Source organism: Callorhinchus milii, unplaced genomic scaffold (assembly GCF_018977255.1).
Source record: "Callorhinchus milii isolate IMCB2004 unplaced genomic scaffold, IMCB_Cmil_1.0 Scaffold11, whole genome shotgun sequence".
NCBI classification, from domain to species: Eukaryota; Metazoa; Chordata; class Chondrichthyes; order Chimaeriformes; family Callorhinchidae; genus Callorhinchus; species Callorhinchus milii.
The window spans coordinates 4,749,384-4,769,242 of record NW_024704752.1 but is presented as its reverse complement, the minus strand read 5'-3'; the positions used below and the strand labels follow the sequence as shown (position 1 = coordinate 4,769,242).

Here is a 19,859-nt window from a genome sequence, read left to right as displayed (position 1 = left end):
TCAGCTGGCCGATCTCCAGTCTCTGCTTGTTCAGGTGGACGTTAACAATCTCCTGGCGCAACAACTACAACTTGGTTTATATCCTGCAGTGTAACATCTCGGAGCGCTTCACAGGGTGGGATGGACACTGAGTAAGGGCACATTCAAATTAAAAAGTGAGGGAGGGAGTGAGATGGAGAGGCAAAGGGAGTGAGTTACAGAAGTTAAAGACGGAGGGGCAGAGGGAGGGAGTTAGAGTTAGGAGCAGAGGAACTGGCATTGGAATGTTTGAATTGAGCCCTCTATAGAGATTTCAGTAGTCCTATTCCTGAGCCAGGGGGCAGGGAGTCATCCCACTTAACCTGCAAGCCAAAGCCCGAACATGTAGCTGGACAAACAGTGGAAAGCTTGCTAAATGGTGCTATCAATGGCAAGCTATACGGTATTAGCTGGTTTTCGCCCACAAATATACAATCAATTCACTTTACAGTCCATTCTGTGAAGCGCTTTGAGACGTCGAGAAGCGCGATAGATATCAAATGCAAGGATTATTATATTATTATTATTAGACTCCAGCAATTATCCCAACGCACACTCTGAGGTCAGTAAGACATGTTTCTTGCCAACCTGCAACTAATACTTTCCGGAATTAGATGAACAGGATGCATCCCTCCAGCGTGAGAGACAGCACATTCCATTCCAACAATTTATTTCTGGAATCTCCATGTGTAGGTGGGATACATGGAATTCTTGGTTTGGATACTCTTAAGCACAATGATGAGTTTCCGCATGTGTCAGACACCTACTGACGACAGGCGTTTTGACTGACCATGGGCTCTGTAAGTAGCTCACTGTGGCTGACAATAACACATTCATCAGCTTCATTATCAGCACAAAACATCGGTAAATCCTCGGACACTTGATTCCCAATGTTTAAAGTCAATTTCATAATGAGTTCTGTGGTTTTCCCCCCAGAATTTGAGCTGCTGTTAGTGCAGTGAGCTCAGGGTCTGGGTTCTCACCACTGCTTTCATTCATTGATCAATAAGTAGTTTCTGATTCTTGGCAGCCATTCTCTGGTGCCAAACCTCAACATATCATCTCACCTTGTGGCACGACCTGAATCATTCACGCCAACATCAGCCTCACAGCCCGGGCCAGGGATTGTCACAAGAAGCTGCAAGTACGGTTGGCCACAGCAGAGCAGTCCTGGTCACTCACATTGTGTTCACTTACAGCTGGTGCTGGAGATCTGATGGATTCAACTCTTAAGCCAGCTAAGTGGTTGCCGCACACGGGTAATGTGACACCAGCAGCAAAGTATTTTTAATGTTGGCATCTGTTGTCGACTGGACGAGCAGTGGGGAACATTGTGCACCATCACATACTGTTTAGCTACAGCTGCGTAGGGGAAGCACCTAGGCGAGGACACCAGCAATAAATCTCCACTAACTCTTTGCAGCTGCCTCCCTAGTTTGACAGTCCGGAGGGTGGGGGCGAATGTTGAAGGTGGAGAAGAGGCGGGTACTGATAGTGGCATTGAGGTCACTGCAAGTAAAGGGCAGTGGGAGAGAGGGTCAGACGAGGAGAGAGTGTCCAAGGACGACTGAGGGTTTGGCAGGGGGGAGAAGATGGTGAGAGCAGAGGTTGATGAGGAATTGGTCAGAGATGAATTTGTCAGTGATGACGAACTCAGAGACGTTGAGGCAAGTCACCCTTAAATAACCTTTAACCAGGAGAGAAACTGAAATATTCAGAGATGGTTAAATATCGATCAGTGTACACAGATCATTAATCACAAAGTTCAGTCACTGCACTTTACAGGATATCCTGTGAAGCACGAAGAGACCTCCTCCCAATGTGCACAGCGTGATAACAAACCAGGATTATTATTTTGGTGGGAGGGGGTTTCTTATTAAATGGTTTAGACATTGGGAAGGGGTGGTGTGGGGTGCAAATATTGGCAGCTCATGTTGACTATTAGAAAGCAGCCTTCCTGTATCTGTCAATGTTTGACATTAGTCACTGACGTCAGGAAGAAGCCAGAAAGCCTGGAGGAGCTAGTGTGAGGGAAGCAGTGTGAGATAGGATCGAGCTCCTCTGACGGGAGGACAGTGTCAGCTCACGAGCTGCCTGATCATGTTTCATCAGATGATGTGCCGGGCTCTGCTGGGTGTATTTTTAATCACAGTGAAAAGTGGCTCTCTGTTTTGCCAATAACATTCTCGCTCTCTGTCACATGATGCTGAGATCAGAGGAACGAACATTCATTGCAGATCATGGATTATGACTGAACCCAGGTCAATGCCAATTGTGACCTTTGCACTCTCACTCCCTCAGGGAGAAGCCACCTCCCCTGGAACCCCCTCTCCCCATGGAGTTTATAATGCAGCCCTCTGCCCTCAGACACAAACAGTTATATAACTGGACATGCCCTCATTTACTAATCCAATGCCATTTCCTGTCCCTCCCTCGATGCCACTCTTATACAGGACACAACCCAGGCCATAGAGCACAAATGTCACCCGTTATCCCTCACCTTGACTTGACAGCACGCTGCAGGGATGAGGAGAGTGTGTGTGGTGGTGGGGGGCAGGCAGTGTGAGTACAGTGTGGGGTACACTGTCCTGTCCTGAAATTGCCCTTTACAGGTCTAAACCCACGTCTTCTCATTCTACTGTAGAATGAGAAAACATGGGTTTAGAGCTGTAAAGGGCAATTTCAGGACAGACACCAGAAGGGTCTCTTTACACACAGCGTAATTAACCACTGGAACAGGTTAAAAGCTCCAGATGTGTGCTCGGACATGGGCTGGGTGTGATACTGCGAGCCTTGTGGAGTGGGGCGGGCAGTGATTGAGTGCTGTGATCGGTTGGATACCGTGTACGTTACACTAGTTCGATGTCTGGAAACTGATGATTTTGTATGAAATTATACTTTAATACAGTATTTTGTTCACAAATTGTTTGAAAACCCAAGTACTGATAAAAAGGGACTCTTCCCACTTGGGAGGTAGGGTGGGGGCGAGCTGAATGGGCAGGGAAGGCAGTCAGTCACAGGTCGATGAGAGTTCGGATCTCATCCACACGAGCCTTGGTCACCTCACTGTGGCTTTTGGCTGCAAAGGCCCCGATGGCCAGGTCCCGTTTCCTGTGCTGGATCTTAATCATGTTCTCCTCCACTGAGTCCTTCACGATGAACTGCAAAACGTTCACAAGCAAAACTTTTACTCAGCACTGGCTCCAACAGGGACGGAAGGAAAAAGATCTGTATAAGATCTCTTCCCATTGCAATAACCAGAGAAACTTACTAATTGTATAGAGCTATTAGGACTCACCAAGGTGCTGGTCAGTGCTGGCTGTGCACCCAAGCTGTGGGTGCGAGCCGGTGGGGGCAGGGACAGATGGGCTTGCATAGAACAGGGGGCGACAGGGTGTTTCACAGGATCCACTTCAGTGCAGTGTGTTTTGTGGGCAAACTTAGTATCTGACTACCTATATACACTCATATACTTACAAGCACATGAACACACTCATACAGATACATACATACAGTCACTCACACACAGTTCAGGCCATGGTGGTGTGTGAGTATGGGACTGTTCCTGACCACACTTGCCTTGGTGATGATCACGTCTCGTGTCTGGCCTAGTCGATGGCATCTGTCGAAACACTGATCTTCAGCTGCGGGATTCCAGGCCTGGCACAACACAGGGCATTAGCACCTCCCAGAGCCCACCCAACCCAGACCCCACCCACTCATCCCAGAGCCCACGTATCCGCCCGGCCCAGAGCCGAGCCAGAGTCCCCGCACATACCCAGAGCCTACCCTCCGAACTGCCCAGACTGCTCAGAGCAGGAAGCTAGTACTCACGGGATCCATGAGGAAGACACGGGAGGCTGCAGTCAGGGTGAGGCCCTCACCCCCGGCTCGCAAGGAGAGGAGGAGGATGGTTGGGGAGGCCGGGGAGCAGCTCTGGAAGGAGCTCACAGTCTTCGCTCGTCTGCTCCGGGACATGGAGCCGTCAAACCGCACGAACGAGAAGCCTTCAGCTCTGTAACACAGGATCCCTGTCAGCCCCGCCCATCACCATTAACCCGCCCCCGTCAGCCCCACACTTGTCACCATCAGCCCCGGCCTGTCAGCCCCGCCCTTGATGAGGAGGATCAGGCGTCTCAGCTTCGCCTTTGCCAGATTGGCCGGCGAATACCAAAGCCCAGCCCCTGGCCGTCCCCACTCACAATGACCCGTCCCAATGACACCCCGCCAACCCATCCTGACCTGGCTCCACCCACACAATAATAATAATAATCCTTACATTTGATATAACGCTTTTCACGTCTTCAAAATGTCTCAAAGCGTTTCACAGAATACAGAGTGTCTGGATTAAGTGACCAAATTATTATTGTTGGTCCCAGCCCCACCCACACTGACCATCCCCCCGCCCACACTGAGCATTCCCCCACCCACACTGACTCGTATACATTGACCCACCCTGCGGCAGTATTTCCGACATGAGGGGTGTGAGGATCAGACCTACCGCAGAGGGATCTCGATGAGCGAGAGGAAGGCTGTGAACTGAGACACCACTAAACTCTTGATGTTGGGATCCTGTCTCCGAATCTCAATCAGAGAGAGCATCAGGGCGTCCACCTGTGATACACACACACAGGGTGTCCACCTATGATACACACACACGCATACAATATCACCCACACACACACAAACACACACAATCACACACACACGCACAGACATGCACGCCCAAACACACACACAGGGCGTCCAACTGGTGACTGACCTTTGAGCTGGAGACCCAGGCTGGCCTGGTGCTCTCCGCCGGCGTTGAGTCCGTCTCCCCCGGAGAACACTCCACCAGCTGCCCCGCCCGCACCTCAGCCCTACACATGGGGCACCGGGCGTTCGTCTACAGCCAGAAAAACAAAACCAGAGCCTCAATAGCCTCAGCCTCACCGCTCCCAACCACCATCTTATATAATAATATAATAATCCTTGCTTTGATATAGCGCTTTTCACGTCGGGAGAACGTCCCAAAGCGCTTCACAGAACACACTGTAAAGTGAATTGACTGTATATTTGTGGGCGAACGCAGCAGCCAATTGCGCACAGCAGTGTCCCACAAACAGTCGTGGATTGAAAATGACCAATTTATTAATGTTTTTGGTTTTGGAGGGATTATTATTAGGCTCTGTGTGGAGTAAGGAAACTTGCCCAAGGTTTCGCCCTCTTCCTGGAATTGAACTCAGGTCTCTCGCTTGCAAAGCGAGTGCTCTAACCACTGAGCTACAGGACTCCACTTCCACAGGAAGAGGAACATCAGTACAATCTTCAACCTGACTCCTGCTCTCTCCCCCCCCGATCTGTCACTGACGGGAGGTGTGTAAAAATTCAGGGTCTCGGAAAGTGAGCACCTGCCCCCAGGACAGAGCCAGTTCCACCCTCAGGCAGCTGTACCCATACTTTGGCCGGCCTCTGTGTCAGTACCAGCGGTTACACGAGGGAAACCCACAGCCAGCCTCAAACACCAGCAACAATTAGCACTGTACATCCTAGTGCACAACTAAAGGTGTTCATAAGTAAGAGGGACGGAGCAGGGAATGAGATTAGAGTAGAGAACTCCAGCTGGGGAATGAGCATCAGCACAGACGCGGTGGGGAGAAAGCAGGGAATGGGATTAGTGTAGAGAGCTTCAGTGGGGTAGTGAGCAGTGGCTGGACGGAAGTGAATGTATGTGTACAAGAACGTCTCAGATACCGAGCAACTGGGATGTGTGTTGGATGAAGGGGCCACTTGTTGGTTACAGAAATATGAACGACTTTCTGCACAAGACTGGGGATTTGAGACGGGTTTGTGGTGGTGTGTGCCGGGGGTGCTGACCTGCTGAATAACCTGACAGATGCAGAGTCGGCAGAAGACATGTGCGCAGTGCGTGATGACTGGCAGCCGCAGCGAGTCCAGGCAGATGGCACACTCCTCGTCTACACCACAACTCAGCACCATCTTCATCTTCCTCACCAGCTTCGCCCGCAGTTCCTCTGGGGTTCCGTCAGCTGCTGGCGTTAAATATCCCCACAGTCACTTCACCCTAAAAACACTGGCAGCGTTCACATGCCGGCCTGCGCTTGGGCCACACAGGGAGTTGCGGGATGGGGGGCAGGGAGGGCGCGCACGGAGAGATGGGGGGGCAGGGTGGGGTGGGGAGCGATGGGGGCACAGAAGGGTGGCAGGCAGTGAAGGTTGGGGATGCAGGGAGGGGAATGGCGAGTGGTGGGGGGGGCGGGAGAGGAGTTAGTGGGCAGGTAGTAATGAACTGACCTGTGGTAGCCCCGGCTGGAGGAGTCCTGGCAGTGAGGTGAGGGTGACAGCACAGCTGTCGCAGCCTGACCAGGATGGCGAACACGTGCGCGTAGTGTGTCATCATCGAGTCTTCACGCAAGTACCTGGAAATGGGCATAAAACAGCCTGAAAGTTAGTGCAAAACGCCTGCGCCTACAACACAGCGAAGCTGGTCTCACTGCCTGAGCTCATCTAATCATTGCTCACAGCTCATTTCCTCTAACACTGGGGAATCACTCTCATTGCTCTCCTCTGCCTCTGGAGTCTGGATAGCCCCTTATCTCACAGTGACCAGAACTGGCTACAGTATTCAAGGTGCGGCCTGACCAGAGCACTGCACAGCCTGAGTATGAAATTTGAGGATCTAAACTCAACTGATTTGGCAATTAGCCGAGCATCCTGTTTACCTTGTTTATTGCTGCCTCACACTGTTTGACATCGTGTATGACGAGTCAACTGACACCCTGAGATCTCTCCCAGCTTCCTCCTTGGCAAGTTCTATCCCATCCATGGAGTCTGTGTGTTTCCTATATGTGGTACCTTGCATTCATCTGTATTAAACTTCATTTGCCGGTCACCAGCCAATTCTGAATCCATGTTCCTCAATACCCAGTTGGAATTCCAGCATTACTTCCTCCTGCTCTTGTTAAGTGCTGCCCGACAGTCTCGCTCACCTGCTTATGGTGCTCCTGCCTTCGTCCATGATGGCTTGATAAATCTGCCTCTCCTCCTCACACAGGGAGATGTGCTGGAGGCAGAGGGTGCGACGAGGTAACGTCACCACCGGCCGCCCTCTCACCTGGCTGTTCTTGGTCCTCCTCAGCGTTATGTTCCTCAGCAACCCCTGCAACCGCCTATAAGAGGTACACAATGAGTGGGGGGCTGGACAGTGCTGGGGGGTGGGGCTCGGCACAGGGGCGGGAGTGTGTGTTGGGAGAGGGTTGATTGCGGGAAGGGTGGTCAGGGCAACTTGATGGGGGGTAATTTGTTAGGGTAGTCGGGGGTGGGGCTCAGGCCCACGCACTCCGCTCACACCCACCGGAGACCTTGTTCGTCGCCCAGTGAGACCGGCCGTTGGATTGTGCGATGCCACCATTGCCGCTCAGTAAACGGCTTCAGCTTCAGGAAGGAGACAAGAGACCAGAGATCCTGCAGGGAATTTTGGATGGGAGTTCCTGCGGGAGGAGAATTCCACACCTTTACAACAACAACAACATTAACGTCAACAACATTAACAACATCAACAACAAGATTAACAGCAACAACATCAACAACAGCAGCAACAACAGTACCTGTAAGGAGCCAGCGCCGCTGGGCTTTCAGAGCAAGTGCGGCTCTTGTCTGCCGGGTGTTGGGGTTGCGGATTGTGTGTCCCTCGTCCAGCACCACTCGCAGCCAGAGCACAGCCTGCAGTGGGCTTACTCCCTCTCCCTGTCACACACAGCACAGACATCACACACCAGGAGACAGACCACCCCCGCCACCCACTCCACCATCAGATGAAAGGTGTGGGCGTTGGCAAAGTTTGGCACTGACTGTGGGGCTCCCACACATACAGCAATCACAGCAACTCCACCTGGAGAACCAAATCACACGCTCCCTCCCACACTGACAGGAGAGAACATCAGAGAGGAAATGGGAGCCGTGTTGCTGCCTTTGGACGAATGTGAAGTCACTGACTAACAACAATCCCTGTATTTGATATGGTCTCTTACAAGACCCACTATAAAGTGTAGTGACTGCATTTTGTGGGAGAACGCAGTAGGCAATTAGTGGGCAGTGATGTGCTACACACGACAGTGAGTATGAACGGCTGAGTCTGCGGGCTCACCCCGTGCTCCGTGGTCAGCGTGGTGTAGGTGGTCAGCACCACGTGCTGCTGGCTCAGGAAATCAGGGTCCCGGGGGCGATTTTGGCCGTAATACAGGCACCTGCGGAGCTGCACGCCGGGATCCATATGCTGCTCAAACTGCTCCTGAAAACATAGCAATCATCAGAGACTTTCACCACAACACAGCAATCATCAGAGACCTCCACTACAATACAGCAATCATCAGACTTTCACAACAACACAGCAATCTTCAGAGACCTCACTACAACACAGCAATCATCAGAGACTTTCACAACAACACAGCAATCATCAGAGACCTTCACTCCAACACAGCAATCATCAGAGACTCTCACCACAACACAGCAATCATCAGAGACTCTCACCACAACACTGTATCAGGCACAACCGGCAGCCAGCGAGTCAGCCTCAGCAGCCAAACTAACAGGCAATAAGGGATTAGACTGGGCTAGTGTCAGTGTGTGTGTGTGACAGTGTTTCTGGGCTAGTGTCAGTGTGTGAGTGACGGTGAGTGTGACTGGGCTGGTGTCAGTGTGTGAGTGACGGGGAGTGTGATTGGGCTGGTGTCATTGTGTGAGTGACAGCGTGACTGGGCTAGTGTCAGTGTGTGAGTGACAGTGTGACTGGGCTGGAGTTGATGCTGCGAATACTTACCATCCAGGTAGAGAGCACGGAGAGCGGGCACACGATGAGGGTTGGCCTGGCTGGGGGCTCGGGGAGCGCCTGAGCACCACCGCTCACTGCAAACCAGAGGTTCACGTTAGCCTATTAAACCTTGTGCGAGTGTGTGTGTGTGAGAAAGTGCATGCGAGCGAGAGTGAGTGAGAGTGTGCACGTCAGATTGTGTATTTGAGAGAGTGTAATAGAGTGTGTGTCCCTGTTCTCTCCCCTCACCTTTTTGGGGTTGTGTCTTGGAGACGGACGGGAACCCCCCAAGCGCAGCGGCAAACGCTGTGTCCTCCCCCAGGTGGGTTGGGGGCAGGGCTGTGATGCTCGCTCCTGTGCCTGGCATGCAGGAAACAGTAGAGAGGTAGGAAAACAGTGTCAAACCATTCTGCACCCACCCATCCTCCCCCAAACTGCTTCCCCCCAACCCCCCTCCACTCCCACTCCCTCCCACCCACCCACCCTGTTCCCACCAGGACAGGATGTACCTTTGCATGAGCTGCCTGTGGATTTCACTTTCTTCCTCTTATTCCAGCCACTTTTCATTTCTTCTGGAGCTGAAGTAATAATATAAAATTTCAGTCAGTGACGGGGAGCACAGAGCCAGCCAGCCACGGGAATGCTTGTCATACACTGAGGTAGAGTCCAACAAAGGGATGAGATTGTTGAAGAAAAGGAATATTAAATAGTGTGGGGAGCAAGCGGGAGGAGGATTAACTAGCAAATATGGACTGTCACTAACGGGCTGTAACTAACACTGTGATCAGTAATCAGCTTGTGACTAGCACTGTAATCAGTAGCTGGGCTGTGACTTATGCTCACACTTGCCTCGCTTGCCTGCAGTGACCTGCCACTCGCTCCTCGCGGAGCAGCTCCTGTGGGTAGACGGAGCTGGCTCAGGTTTTACGCTGAAACAAACAAACACGTGTTATTATATTTATTAATCATGTGATAACTTACTGTAATAAATTGATTACCAGCGAGTACCAAAGTCACTTAAAAATTCACACGTCGCTAAACACAGCATATAATCATACAGGCCTTAATGAGCTACTACACTCCTCACCTCTCTGCTCTGCGCTGCCCCCTCCTCTACCTCTCTTTAAATCACACCTTAAACCCTGCCCCTTTAACTGGGTTTTACACTCACCTCCCTCTGCCTCAGGAAGTGCTCCGAGACTTTAGCCCACATGGAGCACGATATAAGCTGGAATGGGGACAGGTTACATACAGTCCTTGTGTTCACCAGAGACGTGAGGATGATCATCCCTCCCAACCACCCCTCACCCAACCACCCATCTCCTCACGCACCCTTCCCACCCACTCAGGCTCCCACAGCCTGATGGAGATCTACACGTAACCGGCTAAACATTCACAAACTAAAGCCAATTGCCGGTAGCTGATATCAGTGCCCAGGTACAGACGAAGGTGAGAGCAATGTGTCGCTGGTTACCTTTTCAGACTGGACGAGGCAGCTTCACACACTGCCAAAGGTCTGCTTCCAGCTACGGTCATCCCCAAATCCTTGTCCCGATGAGCACCGGCTATGAGAGAGCAGCGTTAGTCAGCACACTGCAGCTTCATTCCCAGGCTTCCATTGCTCTCCCTTTGATCGTCAGGGAGTGGGCACTGTCACACAGCAGGAATCAGCACTCAGCGGGCAAGTCAAGGAGTGGGCACCAGCACATAGCGGGCACCAGCTGACAGTGGGCACCAGCACACGGCAGGCACCAGCACACAGTGGGCACTGGCGCACAGCAGGCATCGGCATACAGTGGGTACTAGCATACAGCGGGCATCGGCACACTGGGCACCAGCACACAGTGGGCACCGGCACACAGCAGGCATCAGCACACAGCAAGCACCGGCACACAGGGGGCACCGGCACATAGCAGGAGAGGCACCAGCACAAAGATGGAGAATGAGATCAATCAGAACGATTGTGTCACTCAGCAGCATTAAGAAGCACAACAACCTCCATCACCTCTGGCACTCGCGGGCAGGTCCTCGCCAGCTCTCATGTTCCAATCGCCAACGCTACATGTCTCCTGAATTTAAACACAAAATTCTAAATTCAGACCCTTTACTATCTCTTTATTTACAATCACAAGCGAGTGGCGGAGGAGGGATGAATGCTGGCGGGTTAGTGGGTCTGTTTCTGTGCTGTATGGCACTCCAGACAGAGACAGTGCCCTCTCTCTGCCCCGAACACACACACTCATCACCAGGGAGGGCAACATTGGCAGCAGCTCCTCCAAACCAACTGAACAAGCAGTGTGTGCAGTGGTGGACTTACAGGAGCCTTGTCAACAACCTCCGCCCCCTCCTCTGTGCTCCGCTCAACAGGGAGTGGCCGCCCGCCATGGAAGTTGCTCAGGATTAAGGCAATGGTTGAGAGAGTTTTTCCCTGAAATACACAAGGTTTCAATCAAGATCCTGGATGGCCTTCTCCGTGCTCATCAAACCGTGGCAACGGCCCTAGGCCAACGGCACTTCATCAACGCACTGATTCAAACGAGCAACCCCCACCCACCCCCACCCAGAGACGTAACGTCTCTCCTCCCCCGGAACCTCCCCCCTCCTTCATACCCTCTCCCTCGTTCCCCCTCCCACGTAACCTCTTCCCCGTAAGCTCTCCCCTCAACAACAATAACAAAATTAAAATTTTTAAAGCGCCTTTCATGTCGGGAGGACGTCTGAAGGCAGTCAGTGTTACGGTTGCGAGCTGGGGGTCGGGATTGGGGAGGATGGAGGGCAGAGGGAGAGCAGGGTGATCTAAAGCATGATCGAAGAGGAGGGTCTTGAGATGGGTCTTGAAGGAGGCAATGGAGGGGGCAAGACGGAGGGATTGTGGGATGGCGTTCCAGAGGATGGGGGCAGAATGGCAGAAAGCCCACCCGCCGATGATGGGGCGGGCAAGGTGGGGGTTGTGAAGCAGGCTGGAGCCCACTGAGCAGAGGGAGCGAGCAGTTTGGTAGGGAGTTAGGAGGTCACAGAGGTAGGAAGGTTTTGAAGGTGAGGACCAGAATTGTGAATTGTATCCTCCGTGTGATGGGAAGCCAGTGGAGTCGGGCGAGGATGGGGGTGATAGGGTCACGGAGCCTGGGGTGGAGAAAGGACACGGGCTGCAGAGTTCTGGATGATCTGCAGCCTATGGAGGGAGGAGTTGGGGAGGCCGAAAAGCAAGGAGCTTGCATAGTCAAGCCTCGATGTAATGAAACATGTATGAGGGTTTCGGCAGCCTGCAGTATGAGACAGTGAAGGACGTGGGGGAAGACAGAGTGGGTCATGGTACGGATGTGGGGTAGAAAGGATAGTTGAGGGTCAAACAAGATGCCAAGTTTCCGGACTGACTTAGCAAGGTGGAGTGTGGAACCATGGATGGTGATGCTGTCAGCGCCTGAGGTGTGGAGGTGCTGACGCGAACCAATCAGGAGACCCAACTGAAGACAGTTAGGTTATAGTGGAGGTGGTTGAGGAGAGGCCAGGTTCGAAGGTGTGAAGGGAGCGATGGGTAGGGCCGGAGTGGAAGGAGGAGATGGGGAGGGTGTAGTAGACGGAAGGGCAGAGGTAGCTGAGGGATCCCCTCAACTTTGGATTCAAGGAAGTCCAGCATCTCCTCACAGTTGGCACTGGAGGTGAGGATGGGCGCGAGAGGGTGGGCGGAGGAGCTGGTTAGTGATGGAGACGTGGAGCCTGGGGTTGTCCTTGGCCTCTAAGATTGGAGTAGAACAGCGATTTAGCGGAGGCGAGGGCGGAATGGTAGGATTTGATAAGGTCCAGCCAGATCTGCCGATGGACCGTTAAGTTCGACTCTCCCCCCCCCCCCCCCGTGCCCCCCATATAGTCACCAAGCCCATGTCATCGGCCAGGATGCCCCCGTGAACGCTGTCCGGCCGCTGGCTCTGTGTGAAGTTGGTGAGCAGGTTGTGGTAGAGGCCACCCCGCAGCTCCCAGAACGGGGGCAGCTCCCAGTTGTTCTCCCGAGTCACCATCCAGGCCAGAGCCTGCTTCTGGTGAGGCAGCAGAGCAGTGCGCACAGCCTGCAGCAAACACACAGGACACCGCACTCAGTCAGCAAAGTCCCTACAATACTCTGATGCCAACAAACAACAAATTACATTTGTGCAACGCCTTTCAGGTCGGGAGAATGTCCCAAGGTGCTGGATAGTCAAGGATTTGGACCCGAGCTGGGGGTTGGATCATGAGGGTGGAGAGCAGGGAGGACAGGGGTAGGAGGGTGACTGACTGCACATTCGAAGAGGAGGATCTTGAGATAGACCTTGAAGGAGGCAAGGGAGGGAGCGCGACAAAGGGACTGTGTAATGGTGTTCCAAACAGTGGGGACAGAGAGGCTGAAAGCCCAACCGCCGATGATGGGGCGGGCCGGGTGGGGACGTGGAGCAGGCCAGAGGCTGCTGAGTGAAGGGAGCAGACAGGTCGGTTTGGAGTTAGCAGGTCAGAGGTAGGGAGGAGAAAGGCCATGGAGGGCTTTGAAAGCTAATCCAGCCCCTCACACATAGATCCTAGCCAGTGAGACAGTGAAGCCCAACAAGGACTGGGCTTTGTGTGAGTGAGGAGAGACAAGCAGTGAGAGGTACGTACCGGAGCTGGTTCCATCTCTGCAGTTTTGTTGTCTTCCTTTATATCCTCAAAAATCTTGTCAAATTCACTCTTGAGCTGGGTATGAGAGGGAGGAGTCAGTCAGGCCCTGGCCAGGCTGAATGTGCACATTAAAATATCTCAGACACACGCTAACCACATTCATCATTTATAGCTGGAGACAAACCCGCAGCATTCATTTCAGTCATCACACGTTGGATTTAACCTCTGACACCCCCACACCCCCCCACCGCCCAACAGACCCTCCCTACCACCCGACAGCCCTCTGATGTAAAAGTGGGCAATACCTGCTCAGCGGTCATGTGTACAGGCTGGTGGCTAGGGGCCCTGTAGCTGGGCCCCGCTCGTGCTCTCCACACTCCTGCACCTCCACCATCTAAACATAACACCTGGTCAATGTGCTGATCACTGACGTAAACACCCTCGCTGCTGTCCAGACAAGAGGCTGGACATTCAGGTCTCAGCCCGACTCAGTCACTTGCTAGGGGAGCGCTGCATTGTCAAGAGGCACTATCCTTCAGTTGCGATGTTAAACCAAATTCCTGTCTGTATGTGTTTAGGTGACGTAGAAGTTCCTGCGGCGCTATTAGAAAACAGAAAGGAGTTTCTCTCTCCAGTGTAATGGCTGACAATTGACCGGATACAATTGATCATTCATTTCATTGTCTTTTCTGGGAAAGCGGGAAGGACGAAGAGACGGAGGGAAGCTGTGGGGGGGCGGGCGGGGGGGAAACCTACATGTTGTAAATCTGCTACAGAGCAACTGATTTAAGCAAACAGGATAATATCCCGACAATAATAGAACTGTAACATCCAGCACTTTAACGTGGCTTTATGCTTTATGCCCCCAATCATCTAGTGTGTGGGTGTTTGTGTGAGGTTCCGTCATGTCATGCTATGGTCACGTTGTGGTCACCTTGTGTGGGAGGAGCCAGGTTCAGGCCGTGTTGCTGTAGGTGGCTTAGCACTGCCGCTCGCTGAGCCTCGGGTGCCCAGAAGGACAACTGCACTGGCATGGTGAACTTGTTATTAACTTTGTAAGGAACCAAGCTGCAGACACACAGAGAGAATCAGCACGCTCGGCACGAAACACGAGGGCAGCTCCCTTCCACCACCACCTTGTCAGAGGGTATAACATAGCCTTGTTCCCCCCCACCCTCCTCACACTCATGTTCAATGGCAGTCACTCTGTGGTGAGAAGGAGTGGGACCTCCCCCATCCAGGAGGCTCAGAGGTTAATCGTGAAAAGGAGAAAAAACTGCACAGACTGTGAGCTTAAGGCTCAAGTCTTAACTGTGAGCCACCCCGGCTCAGTCGCTTGCGCTCTCACCTCGGAGTCAGAAGGTTGTGGGTGTGCGTTGTTTCAAGTCTCCCTGTCGGGACTTGGAGCTCGAATAGTCTGGGCCAACAATCCCCCCAAATAAAAACTGGTCACTCACTTCACGGCTGTTTGTGGTACATTGCTGTGTGCAGACTGGCTGCAGTATTCCCCGATCAATACCCAATGTTCAATGATCAAAGCGCAGTGCTGACCCTCAGGCTTACACTCACCCCTCGATCCTCGCCAGCTTGTTGTCCAGGATGAATGCCAGGGCAGCTGCCAGCTGCCGCCTGAGGTGCCCGACCTGGTCCCCGTTTATGTTGTTCACGCGGATTGCGTTGGAGTCATGTGCGTTTCTGGGTTCTCGCTGCAGAGCCACCATCTCATTCTTGCTGACCTGCAGCACACACAGGGGACACACGGTATTGACAGCAGCACTGCACACACGACCCCCGTTCTGTCCAGCAAGTCATCCCTTCTTGTGCTGAAGGCATTTCTCTCATTGCCGGGGGACAGTGTGAGTGGTCCCTATGCACGTGTCAGCCTCCGCAGTGAGCGCGATGAGGGCACTGGGAGAGGAGAAAAGCATCACAGTCCATCCTCTCCTCCCTCAGGAGCCAGAGACCAGAGCACAGCAGGAGCCACACCAGCAGCCAGTGCCCACTTTTCACTTCTCCAGTGAAACTGAAACCTCGATTCTAATCCTAAATCCCTGCTCCTTTCCCTTTCCCTTTAATCACCACAGTTTATAAGAGAGACAGAGAGAGAGAGCGCGAGAGACAGAAAGAGAGAGACCGACAGACAAATACACAGAGCGAGAGGGAAAGAAAGACAGAGAGAAAGCAAGACAGACAGAGAGAGAGAGAGATGTAGAGGTGCAGGTCTCATCCCTTGTGCACCACACATTGGCAGCATGTGGTGCTACTGGTATATCGTATACAACAACAACCACAACAATTTCAGAGATTCGGGGCACAGTGGCTGAAAGCATGGAGCAGAAGGGCAAGGGGACATCCAGCCGAATGAAGATGGTGGGTAGAGGGGTTGTGAGCAGATCGCTTAGATTCTACTGGATGACGAGCCTAATATCCACACTGATTGAGACCAGCCACAAATGGAATCTTTAACGTCCGCCTGAACAGACAGACTGGACCTATTTAATGTTTCATCTGAAGGACGGCACCTGAGAATTCAGCGCTCCCCCAGCACTGCACTAGAGCATCAGCCCAAACTGTGAGCACAGAGTCCTGACATGTATAATACCCGACGAAGACATGTTCTGTTTGTACATCGTATTGTGTTGCTGACCTGATACCCTATCAGCTGGACAATAATGATTGGCCGGTCACAGTCAGTGTGGATACCGGGCTCTACAATGTGGTGGGATCTAAGCGATGTGTTTGCCTCCCTCTTCTGAGTTTGAGTGTGGGGTAGTTGTGCGAGATGTTATCTGTACACACAGCAAAGCTTCAGTCAGTGAGCACGAGTTAGTTCTTACCACCCCGGTGTAGTATCTCAATCCGACCACATTCCCTCGCAAGTTCCCAAGCAAAACAGCCGAATCCAGAGCTTCCTCTGCCAGAGCGGAGCTATCTGCCAGAGCCGAGTCTATGAACTGGGCCAGTGACTCTTCCTGGTCAGGAGCAAACAGGAAGCTTCCATCAGGAAAGTGGGCAGAGGCTGCCCCAGCCCCACCCTGGGCATTGTACCAATTCTGCCAGAAAGCCATGCGACTGCAAAGAGGACAGAAAGTGAACACGTTAATAATAATCCTTATGTTTGATACGGTTCCTTTCACGCCGAGAAGGCGTCTCAAAGCCCTTCACAGGAGGTATTGTGAAGTGGAGTGACTGTGTATTTGTATGCGAGTTGTTTGTGTGGAGACTAAACTGTCTTATTCCTTTCCTGATCACAGAGCCCCTAAAGTATAAATACCTTCATAATAGTGGAGCCCTGACGCTACATCCTGATACAGCAATTTGTATCTGCAGAGTACTGAACCATCACCAGTGTGCTTTACACCTTCTGTGTGGGTTTATATATTGGATATTTTGACCGTAAATTAGAAGTTGCAATCTAATTTTCAGTAGCAGTGCTGCTCTGACGTTATCACACCTTGGAGCTTGCCCGTATATTGAATACGGTTGATAAGACACAGGTTTATTTGCGCGCTGGGAGCAGGTGCTCGGGGCTGGAACTGGAGAAAATGACCTGTTAATATGGCCATCGCAATTTCATTTAAATCTCGGTTCTGGCATTTAACATTCTATCTCTTCAAGCTGAACTTTAAAGGTTGCTCGGATTACAACAACAACAACAACAAGCTGGATTAATGTGCATCTTGAATAGATACAAAGTTAGACGCAATCGGCAGAGAAAACAACTGCTGTAACCAATTCTGAACAGCGTAAAGTATTCCTGAGTTATGAGTTTTACCCAGCCCCCGCCACACCAGAATATTTTCACCCTCCGCCTATGCTCATTGAATAGCTACATGTGTTGTGACCAAAAGTCTCAATCGAGTGAAGTGCCGAGAGGAGAAGTGGCAGCGGTGCCAGGAGCCAGTGTGGCCACGACAGGCTCAGCGAAGACGAGGAGGTGCTCGTCCAGTCTGTAGCCTGTTTTTTGTGTCTTGGTGGTGGCAACCCTCCTCTTTACCTCCTGCAACTCACACCCACACACTGGTTAGTTCAAATTAAATCAGTTTTTTTTACACATACTATTCATTATGTGAATGAATGGTTCATTAAGAAAAAATACAGAAGCTGGTAATTGCAAAGTGTTCCAGTGTGTGGGAGTGAGATGCAAATACAGATTAAAGTATAAAGTTCACAAACCGTGTCACAGTACAGACAAACAACAACCAACAACAAATTACATGTGTATAGCGCCTTTCACGTTGGGAGGACATCTCAAGGCGCTGGATAGTCAGGGTCTGTGCAGGTCTTTTTTTACACACATATTAATTACGTGAAACTACAGAAGCTGGTAAATCACCCTGTAAACAAGACCAGTGTGTCTCCTCCCTTATCGCCAGTGTGATCTTCATCACATATATTTGTCGGTAAAACGACAAACACATGTGATAAAGGTCTCGTTCAATCCTCAACTGTCCTTTGTCCTCTATATCCGTGCCATGACCTGCTCTGCCTTTCCCCCACCTCCGCAAAATTGCCCGACTCCGCCACTGATTCACCCCTCAGGCCTCTGAAACCCTCATACACGCACGGCTCGACTATGGAAACTCCCTCCTTGTTGGTCTCCCCAACTCTCCCCCCCCCCCACCAACCTCAACCTGCCCGCTCCCCCCGTTCAGCGGCCCCCAGCCCGCTCCACGTCTCCTTGCTCCCCCCCCTCGCCTCCTTCGAGGCATGACTTGTCGGCCGTGCCTTCGGCCGCCCAACTACCCCTCTGCCCTCCCTCATCTCAATCCTGCCCCAACTCCCCCCCCCCCACCCCCACCCGGCCCCTGGCCCCCACCACGCTCGGGTCCCGATCCCCCGACTGTTCAGGGCCTCGGGACTTTCCTCCCGACCTGAAAGGGCGCTTCGCAAATGTCATTTTGTTGTCGTCGAGACATCTTGACAAGGTGGTGGTGATGATAATAATGACGACAACGATCCTTGCGTTTGATACAGCGCCTTATCGCGTACTGGAGTGACTGTGTATTTTGGGGGCGAAACGTGGCTCAGGGGCGACCGCCGCTGGATTCTGACGCTCCACTGCCAAACACGTCACCTTGGGGCCAGTTCGGCTCCGAGCGAGACCCCACTTACCTCCCCCGCCCCCACCCCCACCCGGGGGGAGGGGGAGGATAGAGTGTAAAGTGTAGTGACTGTGTAGAGACTGCAGGTCCCCTCAGGCAGGAAGGAGCCACTCCGGACAATCAATTCAGTCAGGTTTCCCCCCCACCCCACTCCCCCCACCCCCCCCCCCCCGACGAGCTCGATAGGTTTGACTTAAGAGGATGGATTTACCTGACACCCCCGCAGGCCCAACCCCAGCCCCAGCACAGGCCCAACCCCAGGCCCAGCACAGGCCCAACCCCAGGCCCAGCACAGGCCCAGCCCCGAGCGTTCAAAACTGGTACAGACAGAACCTTTCCGCCTTTGAGCGGAGCCGCAGCTGCAGCGGCCCCTACAGGCGGGCGGCCGGCAGTTACAACCTGTTTGTAGCCCAAAGCCAGCCCCACAATAGCCCAACAATAGCCCAACAAGTAGCCCAACACACACACACACCCAACACACACACACACTACGCTCACTGCGCACACGGTGTTTCTTACCAGTTACCAGCGCCACTCGGCGAGGCTCGGTCATAAACCATACCCTTAACACACTTCCATCTATAAATGGAATCTTGTTGTGGTTAACACACTTCCCGCCGAGCGCGGGGTGGTGGGGGTGGGGGAAGGGGGGGGTCGTGGTCAAAGGCAGCGAAACACTGAGATGCGGAGGTCAACCTCTTTTTAGTCATTTACATTTTATGTTTTCAAACGGTGACGGATGTCCGTCGACCACCGTTGGAACATCCGCCTGTCCGTCGACCCTCCACGGTGGCTCTGGAGTGGAAGGCAGTTTTGACCTGCGAGAGGGAGAAGTGGTGTGTGTGTGTGTGTGTGTGTGTGAAGGCGCTCCAGCCACAACTGGTGGGGAATCGTGAGGTCAGACTTATGCCATCTGTGCTCGGGTGTCCGGGTTTGGGTTTTAAGGGACCTGTCAGACATCAAGTCCTGGATAAAGGCAAATTTCCTACAGTTGAATGTGAACAAGACTGAGGTCCTCCTGATTGGCTCGTGCCAGCGCCTCAGACTCGGGCAACATCAACCTCCATGGTTGCACATCTCAACTCACCAACCAGTCAGGAACCTCGGTGTCTTGTTCGACCCTCAACTGTCTTTTCTCCCCCACATTCAAGCCATGACCCGCTTTGCCTTCCCTCACCTCCGTAAAATCACCCGACTCCGCCACTACCTCACCCCTCAGGCCGCTGAAACTCTTCTTCATGCCTTCATCCCCTCCAGGCTCGACTCTGCAAATGCCCTCATTGGCCTTCCCAACTCCT

General features: G+C 52.6%; 1 protein-coding gene across 2 annotated transcripts; it reads right to left on the bottom strand.

Annotated features, from left to right (window-relative positions):
• Positions 1–2,898: 2,898 nt before the first annotated feature.
• On the bottom strand, positions 2,899–18,814 carry hltf (helicase-like transcription factor). 2 transcript variants are annotated; one of them, XM_007902444.2, is made up of 25 exons: positions 18,773–18,814; positions 16,294–16,528; positions 15,026–15,192; positions 14,391–14,524; positions 13,762–13,850; positions 13,457–13,531; positions 12,703–12,894; positions 11,148–11,258; positions 10,836–10,899; positions 10,305–10,395; positions 9,680–9,759; positions 9,340–9,408; positions 9,080–9,190; positions 8,840–8,925; positions 8,168–8,311; positions 7,629–7,767; positions 7,376–7,511; positions 7,011–7,190; positions 6,316–6,440; positions 5,878–6,053; positions 4,781–4,906; positions 4,520–4,632; positions 3,853–4,033; positions 3,598–3,678; positions 2,899–3,179 (listed from the first exon to the last, which is right to left on the bottom strand). In XM_007902444.2, the coding sequence occupies exons 2-25, from the start codon at positions 16,522–16,524 to the stop codon at positions 3,033–3,035; spliced, it is 3,048 nt and encodes a 1,015-aa protein (XP_007900635.2). In that variant the 5' UTR covers positions 16,525–16,528; positions 18,773–18,814; the 3' UTR covers positions 2,899–3,032. The 2 variants fall into 2 exon arrangements, with proteins under 2 accessions (XP_007900635.2, XP_007900636.2); XM_007902445.2 differs by having other exon boundaries at positions 5,878–6,050.
• Positions 18,815–19,859: the final 1,045 nt, after the last annotated feature.

Bases quoted from the DNA above. Each gene is read 5' to 3' on its own strand.
- hltf (XM_007902444.2), bottom strand. From the start codon at position 16,524: ATGGCTTTCTGGCAGAATTGGTACAATGCCCAGGGTGGGGCTGGGGCA. The intron at 10,396-10,835 runs GTGATGGAGGTT...GCTCTCTCATAG, and splicing joins CCTGCCCGCGAGTGCCAGAG to CCGGTGCTCATCGGGACAAG. The intron at 4,034-4,519 runs GTAGGTCTGATC...CCTGTGTTACAG, and splicing joins CTCATCGAGATCCCTCTGCG to AGCTGAAGGCTTCTCGTTCG.